The sequence below is a fragment of the Pseudophryne corroboree genome, chromosome 3 (assembly GCF_028390025.1).
Source record: "Pseudophryne corroboree isolate aPseCor3 chromosome 3, aPseCor3.hap2, whole genome shotgun sequence".
Lineage (NCBI taxonomy): Eukaryota > Metazoa > Chordata > Amphibia > Anura > Myobatrachidae > Pseudophryne > Pseudophryne corroboree.
Window position 1 is genome coordinate 681,564,419 of NC_086446.1, and position 18,335 is coordinate 681,582,753.

The 18,335-nt window shown below is 46.1% G+C and overlaps 1 protein-coding gene across 4 annotated transcripts in view; it reads left to right on the top strand.

Annotated features, from left to right (window-relative positions):
• LOC135056585 (arsenite methyltransferase-like) overlaps positions 1–18,335 on the top strand; it is a 354,731-nt gene that overhangs the window by 285,617 nt on the left and 50,779 nt on the right. For 3 of the 4 annotated variants that reach the window (XM_063961942.1, XM_063961941.1, XM_063961940.1), the window contains 4 exons: positions 6,324–6,378; positions 9,170–9,297; positions 15,390–15,540; positions 17,923–18,059. In XM_063961942.1, the coding sequence (XP_063818012.1) occupies positions 6,324–6,378; positions 9,170–9,297; positions 15,390–15,540; positions 17,923–18,059 (471 nt within the window). Of the gene's footprint in view, positions 1–4,418; positions 4,549–6,323; positions 6,379–9,169; positions 9,298–15,389; positions 15,541–17,922; positions 18,060–18,335 lie in introns of those variants that run through there. The other variant, XM_063961943.1, reaches the window with a different exon arrangement.

Consider the following 18,335-nt stretch of genomic DNA (forward strand, 5'->3'; position numbering starts at 1 on the left):
TAGAATTACCGGTGAGTAAATTCTTATTTTTCTCTTACGTCCTAGAAGATGCTGGGGACTCCGTAAGGACCATGGGGTTTATACCAAAGCTCCAGACCGGGCGGGAGAGTGCGGATGACTCTGCAGAACCGATTGAGCAAACAGGAGGTCCTCATCAGCCAGGGTATCAAACTTATAAAGTTTTGCAAAAGTGTTTGAACCCGACCAAGTAGCTGCTCGGAAAAGCTGTAATGCCGAGACACCTCGGGCAGCCGCCAAAGAAGAGCCCACCTTCCTAGTGGAATGGGCCTTCACCGATTTTGGTAACGGCAATCCTGCCGTAGAATGAGCCTGCTGAATCGTGTTACAGATCCAGCGTGCAATAGTCTGCTTGGAAGCAGGAGCGCCAACCCTGTTGGCCGCATATAGGGGGTAATTCTGAGTTGATTGCAGCTTCAAGTTTGTTAGCAATTGGGCAAAACCATGTGTACTGTAGGGGAGGCAGATATAACATGTGCAGAGAGAGTTAGATTTGGGTGGGGTGTGTTCAATCTGCAATCTAAATTGCAGTGTAAAAATAAAGCAGCCAGTATTTACCCTGCACAGAAACAATATAACCCACCAAAATCTAACTCTCTCTGCAAATGTTATATTTGCCCCCCCTGCAGTGCACATGGTTTTGCCCAACTGCTAAAAAATTTCCTGCTGCGATCAACTTGGAATTACCCCCATAGGACAAACAGAGCCTCTGTTTTCCTAATACGAGCCGTTCTGGCTACATAGATTTTTAAAGCCCTGACTACATCAAGGGACTTGGACTCCTCCAAGACATCCGTAGCCACCGGCACTACAATAGGTTGATTCATGTGAAACGACGAAACCACCTTAGGTAGAAATTGTGGACGAGTTCTCAATTCCGCTCTAACCACATGGAAAATCAGATAGGGGCTCTTGTGGGACAAGGCCGCCAATTCTGACACCCGCCTTGTAGATGCCAAGGCCAATAACATGACCACTTTCCACGCTCTCCCAAGGACAGCGAGAGGACACTACTGCAAACACTACAGCAATTATCTGCATATGGTAAAAAGCCTTGGAGCCGGCCGGCTAAAGTTATCACCAGCGGACCCCACTGTACAGGGGAAGGAAGTAGTGAGTACACTGCTGAGCAGACCAACCCAGGTGAAAGAAGCAGTTTGCTACTGGGAGAGGTATCTCCAATAATTGCATTGCTTTGTGCCATCGACAGTCTCTGCTGATATCTGTCCGTTTCTGCTGGCTATATATTTATATGCATGTGCTATTGCATGAACTTGGAGGCTTAATATCAACTAACACGTTGGAAACAGCTTTGTTGCTACATCTAACAAATTATTGCATGGTGCTCGATATTCCGTTTTCTGGCAATTGTCCATTTCCATTGGAACTTATGCATGTGATTGCTGCATGAACTGTGAGCGTTTAGAACCACTTACTAATACATTGGAGGAAGCTGTGTGGGCATAGTTAAAATGTGCACAAAGGTTTAAAGGGGACTATAGTTCCATAATATATTTCAGTAAAGCCTCGACGGGACTGGTGACTATCCATCATTATAAAAAAGACAGTCTAGTCCACAATAGGGATGTTGAGAGTTATGTTTTTATTGGTGTAGCAAGTGCTATCTAACAAAATATAGATTTTATAATATATATATATATATATATATAATTTTTTAGAGGGTACTGGCCGGTATCCATGTATTGTATTGTACTGTGTATATTGTGATAAAGTATAGATATAGTTAAGTCGGTGGTGCAGTCTCATTCTTTTCTGTGTATTCTGTAAATTTGGGGTTATTGGGATCAATTCCCCGGGATTAGCTGCTCTGACTTGATTAAAGTGACGGCGCCAGGTGTATATTTATATAATTCTTTTATATTTGTGTAACCTGGATAATTACTTGCTGTTGACACAGCTTTTGTATAGCCGCCGAAACTATTGCTCTCTCTGGGAGAGAAGCTGGCAAGGCCGATTTGAAAAATCGGCGTGGAGGCACATCTTCAAACTCCAGTTTGTAGCCTTGGGACACAATTCCTATCACCCAAGGATCCAAGTCCGAATGAACCCAGACCTGGCTAAAGAGCTGAAGACGTGCCCCCACCGGTGCGGACTCCCGCAGCGGAGCCCCAGCGTCATGCGGTGGATTTGGTAGAGGTCGGGGAGGACTTTTGCTCCTGGGAACTAGCCGAAGCTGGTGTTCTTTTCCCCCTACCTCTACCTCTGGCGAGGAAGGATGAACCGCGCCCCTTTCTGAATTTATGAGACCGAAAGGACTGCATCTGGTATTGAGGTGTTTTCTTTTGCTGTGGGGGAATGTAAGGCAGAAAAGAAGACTTACCCGCGGTAGCTGTGGAAACCAGGTCCGCAAGGCCTTCCCCAAACAGAACTTCACCCTTGTAAGGCAAAGCCTCCATAAGTCTCTTGGAGTCAGCATCGCCCGTCCATTGGCGGGTCCACAGTGACCTCCTAGCTGAAATTACCATGGCATTTGCTCTTGAACCCAAGAGCCCAATATCTCTCGCAGCCTCCCTCATATATAACGCTGCAACCTTTATGTGACCTAATGTCAACAAAACACTGTCTTTATCGAGGGTGTCCATGTTAGATGACAAGTTATCTGCCCATGCTGCAATTGTGCCCCCCACCCATGCCGACGCTACCGCCGGTCTGAGCAGGGCTCCCGTAGTCGCATAAATTGATTTTAAGGTAGTTTCCTGCCTGCGATCCGCAGGATTTTTTAAGGTCGCTGTGTCCGGGGACGGTAGGGCCACCTTTTTGGACAACCGCGTAAGGGCCTTGTCCACCGTGGGTGAGGATTCCCACCGTAACCTGTCCTGTGAGGGGAAAGGATACGCCATTATAATTCTCTTGGGAATCTGCAGCCTCTTGTCTGGAGTTTCCCAAGCCTTTTCAAATAAAGCGTTCAGCTCATGTGATGGGGGAAATGTTACCTCAGGTTTCTTCCCCTTAAACATACAGACCCGTGTGTCCGGGACAGACGGGTCCTCTGTGATATGTAATACATCTTTTATTGCAATAATCATGTATTGAATACTCATCATAGTCGACACTGGAGTCGGAATCCGTGTCGGTGTCAGTGTCTGCTATCTGGGTAAAGGGACGTTTTTGGGACCCTGAAGGGTTTTGTGACACAGTAAGAGCCATGGAGTGACTCCCTGGTTGGCATTTGGACTCTGCTTTGTCCAATCTCTTATGTAATAAAGCCACATTTGCATTCAAAACATTCCATATGTCAACCCAATTAGCCGTCGGCGGTGCCTCCGGAGACAATACTACCATCTGCTCTGCATCCTCCCTAGAAGAGCCTTCCGCTTCAGACATGTCGACACACACGTACTGACACCCCACACACACTGGGATATATGGATATGGGGACAGACCCACAATAAGGCCCTTTGGAGAGACAGAGAGAAAGTATGCCAGCTCACACCCAGCGCCCTGTGGTTCTGAAACAAAGTCCCAGACTAGTAAGCGCTTTTATAATAATAAATTTTGCACCAAATTAATGTGCCCCCCCCCCCTCGTTTTGCACCCTGTTACTTGTGTACAGCAGGGGAAGAGTCCGTGAGCAGCTTCTCTGCAGCAAGCTGTGGAGAAAATGGTGCTGGTTAGAGCTGAGGGAACAAGCTCCGCCCCCTCGATGGCGGGCTTCGGTCCTGCTGTTTCTTTATACTGGCGGGGCTTTATATACTGCCTCAGCAGAGTCTAACTTGTGCCAACCTATATATGAGGCAAAAATTGCTGCCCAGGGCGCCCCCCCCCTGCGCCCTGCCCCCCTGCTGTGCCGTTGTGTGTGTGTGGGAGCAATGGCGCGCTGCGCGGTACCTCACAAAGATCTGAAGTCTTCTGCCGCCTTTGAAGTCTTCTTGCTTCCTATACTTACCAGTTAAGTGGTTAAAACTCTTTCATTACATAAAATAGGATACTGAAAAAAACATCCAGTATTCATAAAAAAAGAAGGAAAATGGCATCACCAGTGCAGCTTCCTCTAGAACAGAGAATATGCTACAGTATGTCTCTATTTATTTGATGCTATGGACATACTGGAGTATGGAATTATGCATTATGCAGGACACCTTTGTATCTCCAGTTTCTTGTTGCAGTGTAATAAGTCCACCTTAGCTAGCATACACAATCACATATAGACAGACAGACAGACAGACAGACAGAGGTTATCTGTGTGGCCATAAACCAGCATGCATTCGGTGTGTACACAGCTGCACAGTCCTCCATCACCCTGTAGCTGATGTGAGTGAGATTACATACGTGCACTATGCAGGGCAGTGGGAGGGAGACTATTACACAGCAGAATCCTCCATCACCGTGACTAGCTAAGGTCCCAGAGTTCAGTCACCATACACATACACATACAGCATATATAGCTCAGAAGAGGGAGGGAGAGTGGGAAACTAACTATCACACAGTGCGGTGCATTATGGGACAAAGCAGGAACCTGGAAGCTGTGTACTAGTTCACCAAAGGCTGTAAGATGTCACAGTGCAGCAGGTAACGTGGATCTCGCTGTGGTCGCGGATCTGTGCTATGTACTATATATCGTGCAGCACAGTGTCAGTGTGAGGGAGTGCACATAATACAGCACTAGCAGTGGGAGAAATGCACAGTAATTCACATTGCTGTAGGAGGTTCATACACGTATAGCCCTCATCACTGTAACTCTGCATGTCTTTTTATGTATCATTTGTTATTCGTGTCTTATTGGGGGTCATTCCAAATTGATCAGTAGCTGAATTTGTTTGCAGCGCAGCGATCAGGCTAAAAAACGGCAGTTCTGTGTAATGCTCACGCGCGACGTACGGGCACAACAAACTATGTAGTTTTGCACAGGGTCTAGCGATGCATTTCAGTCGCACTGCTTGCCGCAGAGTGATTGACATGAAGTGGGCGTTTCTGGGTGGCAACTGACCGTTTTCAGGGAGTGTGCAGAAAAACGCAGGCGTGCCAGGAAAAACGCAGGCGTGGCTGGTCGAACGCTGGGCGAGTTTGTGACGTCAAATCCGGAACTGAATAGTCTGAAGTGATCGCAAGCACTGAGTAGGTTTTGAGCTACTCTGAAACTACACACAAATTTTTTGCAGGCGCTCTGCGATACAACCGTTCGCACTTCTGCTAAGCTAAAATACACTCCCAGTTGGCGGCGGCATAGCGTTTGTCTGCTAAAACTAGCTGGCGAGTGATCAACTCTGAATGACCCCCATTGTCACATTATTGTGATTTCTTGAGACCCTTGGTGAAATGATCAGCTCGATGTGGGATTAGATAGCTGGTGTAGCAGGGGACAGGCAGAGGTATTTATCATTTCTCCATATGTAATGACAGTGAGACCACAGGGGTGTGACTGTGACATGACACTCCTTGGTCTCCTTTTCCACTGAACAAAATCCTGGGTTTTGCTCGTTCCCATGTAAAAACCCGGGATTGTTATGTCAGTGGACACAACTGCTAATTGCATTTTAAATCCAATGCCAAACTCACATTACTTTTTCAGAGAAATTCGTGGTTTATCTGTACACACTCCCCTGAGGGTGTAAAAAGGTAGGGAAAATTATTATTTTAAGGTAAAAATATCTGGACTTGCTTCAGACCCCATTGGACACTCCTCTAATGACTAATTATGCATTTAGAGGTTTAAATTAGCATAATTGGGCCAATAATTACATGTCATTAATTAGGCATAAAAAAGGCCACAAATTAACCCCAAATCAACCATTTATTTTTTTAATGCACCCCAATTTTAATGAAAGTATTTTATTAAATGAAATTTTTTTTTTAGAATTCTTAACATTGCGTCCACTACTTTCCTTGTGCCCACTGTATGATTCCCACTAGCAACCTTCTATATGATTCTGCTAATTAAGCTGTCATTTGGGGTCTAGGAAGGTCCCCCCACTTTTTCATGCACTTCTCTCTGGTTGCACTTTGCAGAAAACACCCTCGCCGCGACTACCACAAATTGGCATTTCTAATTGTATCTTGCGTTTCTTGGGTATGCACATTTGTGCGAAGTCTGCAAGTTTTCACGAAACATACTCACATTTTGCACCTTATGGGATCGACCCCTAAATGGAAGACTCGGTTGCAGGACATTTTGTTCCAGGGTGGTAGGGTCACGTTGGAAGATCTGCTTTTGCACATAGGGATCTCCCATGCAGTATAGCTTTTTTTTTTCTTCTTGTTATGCCCTTTGCTTCAGTCTGTGTAATTGTGGATTAAGTAAAAACCTTGAAGATGTCTAATGCTCTTTTCATACTTGATTTGTCTAGCTCTCCCACGTCCAGCTGCTGCTCACAAGGTCTTCAGACCTACGATGATGTCAAGGTATTGCCGATCGTGGTCCAAGTTTTTATCTCATTCTTTCAAATTTTCCATTCAGCACTTTCTTTCCAGTATCATTGTTTAAGTAAAAAAACCAAGGGGGACATTTACTAAGCAGTGATAAGAGTGGAGAAGTGAGCCAGTGGAGAAGTTGCCCCATCAACCAATCAGCAGCTCTGTATAATTTTATAGTATGCAAATTATAGATGTTACTTTAGTGCTGATTGGTTGCCATGGGCAACGTCTCCACTGGCTCACTTCTCCGCTCTTATCACTGCTTAGTAAATGTCCCCCTTAGTCCTACACAAATGTGATATACATTGAATGCATTATACTTAATGTCAGTGTCAGTAGCTGCCCATGGACTGCAGCGCAGACCAAACATTGGGGGAGGGTGTTAACACATATAAACATCATGTAATGTATGAAATATATGTGCTGGCTGCCGTAGCACAGCTACCGCTGCACCCGGGACGCCGCTTTCAGCTTCACTTTTATTCCTAAGCCCACCCCAGACTCCCATTGACTAGTTTCACAGTAGTATGGAGGTGGGCTTATAGAGGAAAGACAAGTTGTGTGCTGCGTCCCGGGTGCAGCTGCGGCTCAGTGAAACACAGCTGCGCTGCTGATCCCTGGGGTAAGGCAGTCAGCACATATATTACATACAACATTACAGGTATGTTTATACTGTATGTGTTAACCAGCCCCCCTATGCAATGTGTGGTCAGCCCAGGGGCAGCAGCCACCACTGCCTAATATACAGATGTAAAAGACAGTTTCAGCATTTACATCTCTATATCTGTAAGTAGACATAATTGGGGTCATTCCGACCCGTTCGCACGCAGCGGTTTTTCCCTGCGGTGCGAACAGGTGCGGAATGCGCATGCCCACGGCAGCTGTGCGCGTGCGCGACGTTGCCCGGCGACAGGGGTCGCCGGGTTACGTCGCGGCTACCAACAGAAGCGGTCGCAGCAGCGACCGCTAAGAAGATTGTCAGGAAGGAGGCGTGGATTGTAGGATCCGGACCGTTGGAGACCGTTTTCGGGGAGTGGTGAGTAAAACGCAGGCGTGCTCAGGACAACGGAGGACGGAGGTGTGACGTCAAAGCCGGGCCCATCATCGCTGGATCCATCGCACAGGGTAAGTATGTCCAGCCCTTGTCTACTTCTGCTTGATTTTTTTTTAGCTTAGCAGGGCTGCACAAGCGTTTGCAGCCCTGCTAAGCTAAAATACACTCCCCCATAGGCGTGGACTATTGATCGCAGCAGCAGCTAAAAGTTGCTGGCTGCGATCAACTCGGAATGACCACCAATATGTCTTCATACATGCCACCCTGCCTATAGAATCAAGATTAATCTGATCATGGATACATTGTTACTGAGATACAGATCCCACCTTTCATTGGCTTTCTTTTTCCATTTTCTACACCCTATAAACGTTAAAGAACTCATATCAGGACACAGAAGTTAAAGAGCACATTTAGGCCAGAGAAGTACAGTATGTACACTGTTGCCTTACTAGCACAACAGCAGGAATATGTGGCCTAACTCAGAGATGTACACTCACAGCTGCAAATTGGACACAGTGGTTGTGCAAAAATATGCTAATGTTGCTGCCACCTGGATTTGTACGTAGATGCCCACCAGCGGCTTTGCAAGTCCCAGAGGCTGCGTACAAAGATGCAGCATCCGTTTCATATCTGTCCATTATTGATGTCCTGTTTAGCCTTATGGATGTGCAGCATGGCTGCAGGAAGAGAGACGTCGGAGACATTGCAACTGCGTCCGGGATCACAGTCACAGCCTCAAACACCCCCAAAACAGTGACTCCAGGCCTGCATTTGAGTCACCACTTCCTCGTTGCGGTTCCTGACTGTCACTCACTTTGTAAATAAATCCTCTCTGCCATCTCCTGACCATTATGGCACATTCGCAGTGCAAGTTAGACGTATGCACAGACCAGCGATAATTGCTCAACTGTGTAAATATTGGATATGCATCCAACTATGAATCAGACTCAGAGGGGTATATTCAATTAGCGTAGGATCCATTCCGACATGCATTTGTCGGAATGGATCCAACAACCCCTATTCAAATCTCATCTTAATTCGACTTTTTCAAGTCGAATTGAGATGAGGGACCCAGAGGAGGAGAGGGGGAGGGGGGAAGCCACGGGGAGACCAGTGGGGACAGCCGCCGGCAGACGGAGGAGATCAGCGCTACAGTTGCGCTGCAGGATGATGTCACACAGTCGCCCAACCTCACGGCAGTGTCCACCTGGCTCCAGCAAGCGTAACCTCACTTGCTGGAGCCGGGTGGAAGCTGCCATGAGCGGCGCGGCTGTGTGACATCCTGCTGCAGCGCTACTGTAGCGCTGATCTCCTCTATATGCCCGCGGCTGTCCCCCATCTCTAATACATGAGGGAGAACTGGTATCCGTGCACATAATGTGCACTGGTACCACTTCTCCCCAATATCGACGTTTAATACATCTACCTCATTGTTCTGTGATTTGTGGAAATTGCAAGTTAGGTTCTGCATAAGTAAATTTAACATATATTGCACTTTTGTCCTTCAGCAAAGACCAATTTACAGCTTAAATATATCCTTTAATATGCACCATTCTATAACTAAAATAAAACGTATGTAATAGTGGAAATGTCCATTACAGAATTGTACTGCATAATATTGTGACACACTACTGCTTCATATTATAATCTGATCACTCCCTATTCTATATGTGCATTTGATACATGTATCTTGAAGCACTTGTTTTTTTATTGTTACTTTATCAGGAATACTATGGGAAACATTTAAAGAGTTCAAAAGATCTGAAAACCAATGCGTGTGTCACCCCCTCCAAGCCAATACCAAAATACATCCGAGATGCACTGAATGAAGTTCATGAAGAGATCTCTTCTCGGTATGGCGTGCAAAAGTAAACCTGGGCAGTATGTAGGGCCATTCCTCTGTAGGGGCAAGGTGATAATTGTGGGCCTACTTCAGATGTGGCTGGAGGTGCTATCACTGGTGCTTCAACAGTGATAGCGCTGTATGTTCATGCAGTAGGAGGCACGCCGCCCGTCACAGAGGCAAGGAAATTTCTGTGCAACCATGGAGATCCCTGATCGGTTCTCTCCCCCTGAACGAAACCAAGGCCGTCGCTGCCCCCTCCCCGCCAGACTGCGCCATATGTTGGAGGACCCATTCGCGCAAGCGTAGAACCAGTCATACGCGTGTGCAAAGTATCGATAAGTGGTACTTTGTGGCGCAGGGTGCACCTCCATCCACATCTGAATCAGGCCCTTGTGCCTTTCACCACGTTTCCAAGAGTAGCATAAATGGGGAGCCCCACGCTCTCGGCTGTATCTACTTTTCTCTTACATCCTAGGGGATACTGGGAATCCATTTAGTACCATGGGATATAGACTGATCCACTTGGAGCCATGGGCACTATAGAAGTTTGATAACGTGTGCTGGCTCCTCCCTCTGTGCCCCTCCTACTAGACTCAGTTTAGAAAATGTGCCCGAAGGAGCCGGTCACATCTCTGGAAGCTCCTGAAGAGTTTCTGCATTTATTTTTAAAGTTTGTTATTTTCAGGCAGGACTGGATGGCATCAGCCTGATTGGTGAGTACTAAGCCGGCGTCATGGTTAGCGGGTTACCGGCCATTACGGCTTCTACACGGTGTGGAATGAGTCTCCAGATTTAGTACACTGTAGTGTACACAGTACCCAGACTGGCAATACAGGCTTACTCCATTTTATGCACTGAGACACACAAAGCCAGTAAAAAGAAGAGTGGGAAGACTGCGCGCCATTGAAGGGGCGGGGCTTCACTATTCACTAGTGGATTCAGCAGCTCACAGGCGCCATTTTACCCTACTGCAGCTACACAGACTCTGAGTACAGGGACGCGCAACTCCTCCGGAGAGCCTCCAGATTACCTCAGCGGTAACAGGGGGTCATGTCAGGGGGGAGTGTTATACTAGTGCACTAAGGGGGTCATTCCGAGTTGCTCACTAGCAGTTTTTAGCAGCCGTGCAAACGCATAGTCGCCGCCCACTGGGGAGTGTATTTTTGCTTTGCAGAAGTGCGAACGCATGTGCAGCAGAGCGCCTGCAAAATAATTTTGTGCAAAACAAGACCAGCCCTGTAGTTACTCTTCATGTGCGTTGATTCTAACGACGGAGGGACGGCTTTTGACGTCACACACCCGCCCAGCATTCGCCCAGCCACGCATGCGTTTTTCCAGACACGCCTACATTTTTCTAAGCACTCCCTGAAAACGGTCAGTTGCCACCCAGAAACGCCCACTTCATGTCAATCTTCTTGCGTTCGGCCGTGCGACTGGAATATTCGTTAGACTCTGTGCAAACCCATGATACTCATTGTACCCGTACGACGTGCCTGCGTCGCAATGATGCATACACATGCGCAGAAATGCCGTATTTTTTTTTTGCCTGATCGCTGCGCTGCGAACAACGGCAGCTAACGATCAACTCGGAATGACCCCCTAAATCCCTAATCTAGGTACTTAGTCTGCGACCTGGCTAAGCTCGGCTTTAGCAATAAAAGCGCCGTGTGCTGGTTCTATCCTCTCTCTGTGTCTCTCTGGAAGGGCTCTTTGTGGGTTAATTGTGCTTTTAACCTTTTCCTGTGTGTTTGCTGTCACTGCTGCAGTATGTCCGGCAAAGAGTGTGTTTCATGTAAGGCACAGTGTTCCTCTTCTCCAGGGGGTTCACTAGTGTGTACTCAGCGTAGTATCCCTTCCCAGGCTAGTGGGGCGGAGACAGCATGGCTGGACTCCAGTAGGGGTATGATTTCCACCATTTCTACTAAATTATCTCATAATGAGAAAGAGACGCAATACTTAAGACAGTCTATGGACAGTATATGCAAAAGGACTCAGTACTCAGACCAGCGTCTCACTCCTTTACCATTTGTCTGCAAAAACGTACTTTGGCCCATATCCTGTATTCTGTCTCTGATAATGAAGGTCAGAAATGGAGGAAGGTGAGGTGGACATAGAGGTAGGGTAGGGTAGGGTACTTTTCCTGTATCAAAGGAACTCAATACCCTGTTTGAAGAACCTTGGGTTAATCCAGATAAGAAATTTTGAATTCCTAAGCGGTTATTATTATCTTTTTTCCTTTTCCTCCTGAGGATATGAAAAAATTGGAAAATCCACCGATAGTGAATACATCAGTCTCCAGGCTCTCGCGTAAAATAGTACTACCTGTTCCTGGTGCAGCCTCACTAAAGGATACAGCTGATCGTAAGATTGAGACTACACTCAAATCTTTGTATACAGCTGTAGGGGTGGCCCACTATAGCATGTGGGTGGATTACTCGAGCCATTGCTAAATGGTATGGTAATTTAATTGAGGGGTTAGACACCTTACCTCAAGAGGAAATTGTGTTAACCCTGCAGCACATACAAGACTCAGTGAACTTTATGATGGAAGCCATTAAGGAGATAGGTTTCCTTAATGCGCGCACTACAACTATGGCAGTGTTGGCACGCAGGGGGTTATGGCTACGTCAGTGGACTGCTGATGCGGACTCCAAGAAAGGCGTGGAAGGCCTGCATTTCACAGGTGAGGCTCATTTGGCGATGAATTTGAGAAGTGGATCTCGCGTGCTACTGCGCCAGCCAGGAAGGCCTACTCAGGACCCAATTTACAGTCCTTTCGGTCTGCCAAGTTTAGGGGCAAGGCCAGAGGTTCTTCTACCGCTGCCGGAGGTGCAAGAGGTAAACCACGTAATCCAGTGACTGCTGGTTCACAGGAACAGAGCTCAGACTCTGCCTCCTCAAAACATTCCACATGACGGTGGACCGCGATGCCTGGGAGACAGGCAGGTGGGAGGCCGGCTACAATTCTTCAGTCACACCTGGACAAGGCCTTGCCAGGATCCCTGGGTCATAGACCTTATATCCCAGGGCTACAGTTCCAGGATCTCCCACCTCACAGATTCTTCAAATCAGGCTTACCAGTTTCACAAGAAGCAAGAGTAACCTTACAAGAAGCTATTAAACTGTTACAGACCCAGGTCATTGTTCCAGTTCCACCTCATCTACAAAACAAGGGATACTATGCCAGCTTGTTTGTAGTTCTGAAACCGGATGGTTCGGTAAGACCGATTCTGAATCTCAAGTCATTGAACCCATACTTAAGAGTGTTCAAGTTCAAGATGGAGTCTGAGAGCGGTAATCTCAGGTCTGGAAGAGGAGGAATTCCTAGTGTCTGGATGTCAATGATGCGTATCTTCACATTTCGATCTGTCCGCCTCATCAGGTTTATCTACGGTTTGCACTGCTGGACTGTTACTACCAGTTTCTGCCATTTGGTCTCTCCATGGCACCGAGGGTGTTCACCTAAGTGATGGCAGAGATGATGATGTTACTCCGCAAACAGGGAGTAAACATAATTCCTTAACTGGACGATCTTCTGATAAAGGCTGCATTCAGGGAGCAGTTGTTGGAAAACATTGGTCTCACGACCAGATTACTCCTGGATCATGGGTGGATTCTAAACCTACCAAAATCTCACCTAGAACCAACGCAGAAGCTTCATTTCCTGTGAATGATACTGAACACAGAGTCTCAGAGAGTGTTTCTTTCTTTGGAAAAAGCAATGGTGATCCAGTCAATGGTTGGGGCCGTCTTGAAGCGGACCTGAATCTCAGTACATCTGTGCATCCGCCTTCTGGGGAAATGGTGGCTTCTTACGAAGCAATTCAGTACGGAAGGTTTCATGCGAGGGCCTTCCAGCTGGATCTGTTAGACAAATGGTCCGGATTGCATCTTCACATGCATCAGCGGATTCGTCTGTCGCCAAAAGCCAGGTTCTCTCTCCTGTGGTGGCTACAAACACGTTGTGGCATTGTCGGTGATCTTCATCCCGGGAGTAGACAACTGGGAAGCAGACTTCTTCAGCAGACCCGACATGCACCCGGGGGAATGGGGCCTCCACCTGGAGGTGTTCCAGTGGCTGACACGTCGGTGGGGTTATTCACAAATCGACATGATGGCCTCTCGACTCAACAAGAAGCTCAAGCACTATTGTTCCAGGTCGAGGGACCCACAAGCTGTAGCGGTCGGCGCCTTGACAACTCCATGGGTCTACCAGCTGGTGTAAATGTTTCCTCCCATTCCTCTGATCCCAAGAGTTCTCAAAAGAATAAAAAGGGAAAGAGTTCAAGCAATTCTCATTGCTCCGGACTGGCCGCGAAGGGCCTGGTATGCGGATCTTTTCGAGATGCTAATCGAAGATCTGTGGCCTCTGCCTCTTCGAGAGGATCTTCTGCAACGGGGCCTGTTTGTCTATCAAGACTTGCCACAGCTACGTTTGACGGCATGGAAGTTGAATGGCTGATTCTAGCCAGGAGAGGGATTCCTGACAAGGTTATCCTGACTATGATCCAAGCCAGGAAAGGGGTAACGTCAAAACATTAACATCGTATCTGGAAGAAATATGTCTCTTGGTGTGAGAGCAGACAATATTCTACAGTGTAATTTCATCTGGGACGTTTCCTGCTTTTTCTGCAGTCAGGAGTTGATGTGGGCCTACGCCTAGGCTCCATAAAAGTTCAGATTTCGGCCTTATCTATTTTCTTTCAGAAACAATTGGCTTTTCTTCCTTAGGTCCAGACGTTCTTGAAAGGTGTTCTTCACATCCAACCTCCCTCTGTGCCTCCCACGGCGCCTTGGGATCTTGGTTCTGACATTCCTCCAATCGGACTTGTTTGAACCGTTACAGGCGGTAGACGTAAAATTTCTTACGTGGAAGTCCGTCACGCAGTTAGCCTTGGCTTCGGCAAGGCGCGTGTCGGAGCTGGGGGCCTACTTGATTTTCCATGAGGACAGAGCTGAACTCGGGATTCGTCAGCAATTTTTTCCTAAAGTGGTGTCTGCGTTTCACATCAACCAACCTATCGTGGTCCCGGTTGTTACCAACACCTCTGCTACTTCAAAGTCTTTGGATGTTGTGAGGGCTTTAAAGGTGTATGTAAAGCGAACAGCTCGTCACACAAAAATCTGACTCGCCGTTTTTTCTTTATGATCCCAATAAAATTGGGTGTCCTGCTTCATAGCAGACAATTGCACGCTGGATCAGGCTTACTATCCAGCATGCTTATTCCACGGCAGGTTTGCCATGTCCAAAATCTGTTCAGGCCCACTCTACTAGGTCAGTGGGTTATTCCTGGGCGGCTGCCCGGGGTGTCTCGGCTTTACAGCTCTGCCGAGCAGCTACTTGATCAGGTTCGAACACGTTTGCTAAATTCTACAAGTACAATACTTTGGCCTCTGAGGACCTTCAGTTTGGTCAATCAGTTCTGCAGGAACCTCAGCACTCTCCCACCTGGTTTGGGAGCTTTGGTACATCCCCATGGTACTAAATGGAACCCCAGTATCCCCTAGGACATAAGAGAAAATAGGATTTTAATTACCTACCGGTAAATCCTTTTCTCGTAATCAGTAGAGGAAACTGGGTGCCCGCCCGGTGCTTCGTTTTTCCTGCACTGTTACTTGGTTAAGTAATGTTGGTTCAGCCGTTGCTGTTCCTGTTTCAAGTTTGGTTAGCTTGGCTTTCCTCTTGGTGTGTGTGTGTGTGTGTGTGTGTGTGTGTGTGTGTGTGTGTGTGTGTGTGTGTGTGTGTGTGTGTGTGTGTGTGTGTGTGTGTGTGTGTGTGTGTGTGTGTGTTGTGTTGTGCTGGTTCGGAATCTTTCCACTTTTCCTTATCTATCCTTCTCTCAAAGTATGTCCGTCTCCTCGGGCACAGTTTCCTAGACTGAGTCTGGTAGGAGGGGCATAGAGGGAGGAGCCAGCCCACACTATCAAATTCTTAAAGTGCCCGTGGCTCCTAGTGGACCCGTCTATACCCCATAGAGTATCCTCTATGGACTATGAGAAAAGGATTTACCGGTAGGTAATTAAAATCCTATTTATTTATTTTTTATTAATAATCATAATGCTTGAAAGTTTGTAAACCCTCTTGTCCTTTCTGATCAGGTACTATGGCTGTGGACTTGTGGTACCGGAATGTCTGGAGAGCTGCAGGATCCTAGATCTTGGTAGTGGGAGTGGGAGGGACTGTTTCATGTTGAGCAGACTCGTTGGACCTAAAGGATTCGTCACAGGAGTAGACATGACGATTGAGCAGGTATTTTCTTATACTCCAACACGACAATAGTGAGGTCTGTCACAAGTATGACTGCAGCCTCCAATAACAAAGCATGGTCTGTATAAAACACATCTAAAAAATCAAGTATACAGTATAAACCAAAAGAATATTATAAAATGAAGAAAAAAAGAGTCACCATACCTTGATGTGTGTTTATAAATATATATAATATTTATTGGGGCAGTACGGACGGTGTAATGGCTAGCATTATTGTCTCAAAGCACTGAGGTCATGTGTTCAATTTCCACTATGTGTGGATTTTGTATATTTACCCCGTGCTTGCGTGGGTTTCCTCCGGGTACTCTGGTTTTCTTCCCACATTCCAAAAATATACCTGTAGCGTAATTGTCTCTCAAAGAAATTAACCATAGCGTTATTGTGATTGCGTGTACATACTGTATGGCATACCTCCCAACATGACCCTCAACAGGAGGTACAAAATGCTCTACTTATGGACTTTTCTCTTAATTTATTATTGCCCATATCTGTTCTGATCAGGTTAGAGGATACAAAAGGTGCTTCACCACATGTGATGGCTATCATAAATTAAGAGTGAAGTCCAGGACCAGAGTATTCTGTCCCTCCTGGAGAAGGTCATGTTGGGAGGTATGATATGGTAAGGGTTATAGATTGTAAAATCCACTGGGGCAGGGACTTATGTGAATGGCCACATGTTCTCTCTGTAAAGCATTTGCAGAATATGTGTGTGCTATATAAATAACTGGTAATAAATAATAATAATAATGTAGACAAAAGTGATTTGACATTGACCGCAAGTAAGTCAATAAGATTTTATTGATGTCAGTACTTTGTAGGTCCACCACATAGAGTGATTACTGCAGACACCCTGCAAACTGTCTACAAGTTCCTGGACAACTGCAGGCGATATATTTTGCCATTTCGCTTTAAGTACAGTGACCAACTGCTACACTAAAGAAAGTCAAGTCGGTCTAGAACAGTGGTTCTCAAACTCTGGTCCTCAGGACCCCACACAGTGCATGTTTTGCAGGTAACCCAGCAAGTGCACAGGTGTATTAATTACTTACTGACACATTTTAAAAGGTCCACAGGTGGAGCTAATGATTTCACTTGCGATCCTGTGAGGAGACCTGCAAAACATGCACTGTGTGGGGTCCTGCGGACCGAGTTTGAGAACCTGTGATCTAGAACATATCCATCAATTCAGTTCGTCCCAGAGGTTGGACAGGCCAGTCCATCCAGGTTACTGAATTTTCTGTATACCAGTCCAGCAGTTTTGGAATGGATAGCAATGGTGGGTGTTATTCAGACCTGATCGCTGTTGTGCGAATTCGGTATCCGGCCGATTATCGATTGCATGCTTACGGATCGTAGTACGCATGCGCAAGGCCACACAGCGAAAAAATCCAGCGACTTTTTTGATCAATAGGCGTACGCAAGTTGATTGACAGGAAGCTGGCATTTGTGGGTGGTAACTGGCCATTTTCTGGGAGTGTCAGGAAAAATACAGGCATGGCTAAGTTTTTTCAGGGAGGGTGTGTGACGTCCGCTCTGGCCCCGATCAGCCTGATTCTGTCGCACTGTAGGAGTAGGTCCTGGGCTACGCACAGACTGCGCAGTCTGGAAAAATCATTTGATAGTGAGTTGCGAATGAATTTGCAGCTGACTAGCGATCGCTGAGATTCTCACAAGCCGTACACAGACTTGCATGGGGCGTGTTTTCACTCTGGGCGGCGGCTATCTGATCGCAGATCTCTGCAAATTCGCAGAGGAACGATCAGGTCTGAATAACCTCCGATAACCACCAAGCAGATCTTTGGATCTATTGTTTCCAGTACTCCCATTATTTCATTTACTTAATCATTCCACCTGGATCCATAAAGCCAGTTGAATAAAATATGAAGTTGTATCAGAAGTTCCACACTTGTTACGGGCAGATTAGCCTTCACCCAGCCCTTATGTAATGCATGCACATCTGAATCTAACTACACAACCCTGGATCGTCTGCAGAACAAGGCGGGGCCCACTATTGCATGACTCTGCCATACTGTACGATATGGATGCTTCATCTTTCCGTGAGCTAGCATTTTGGCATCTTCCAATCCTCTTAATAAACACCATTTTGTGGTTCACAAAAGTCCTTCATTTAGAATGCCTTGTTCCCCTATGTTTAGTTAAATTCAAATAATCTATACTTACAGAAGGATATTTTTCCCTTTTAAGAAATAGTTTTTATTTAAAAAGGATGTATTGTGGATTACTTTCCAGTAACACAACACCTGAAAGCACCATGTGGATTTTTTCATAATAACTTGGAATTGAATATAAGTATATTCACATCCAGCCACCCTTCTAACTGCAAGCCACTGACATTTTGTTTAGGTGGAATTATCTCAAAAGTACACTGACTACCATATGAAGAGGTTTCATTACCAGCAGCCTAATATTAATTTTGTGAACGGATATATTGAAGATCTCAAATCTGCTGGCTTAGAGGATCAGAGCTATGACATCATAATGTAAGTATAGATCGTCACACTAAATTTATTTTTACAGCAGTCCCTATTATCACGTGTAATCTTTTATTATTGTGTTAGTGAAAATAATAGTAAATTTGTTTCTTAGCTTGAAGGCCGATAATATGAAAATACAAGTTGCCTTATATGAGTAATAATCACAAATATACATGTAGTTGAAAAATAAAAATACACTTGGGCAGATGAGGTACGGCGTGCGTATGAATCGCAAGCTAATTAAGAAAGTAACACTCCGGACAGGACTATGAATGGAAATGC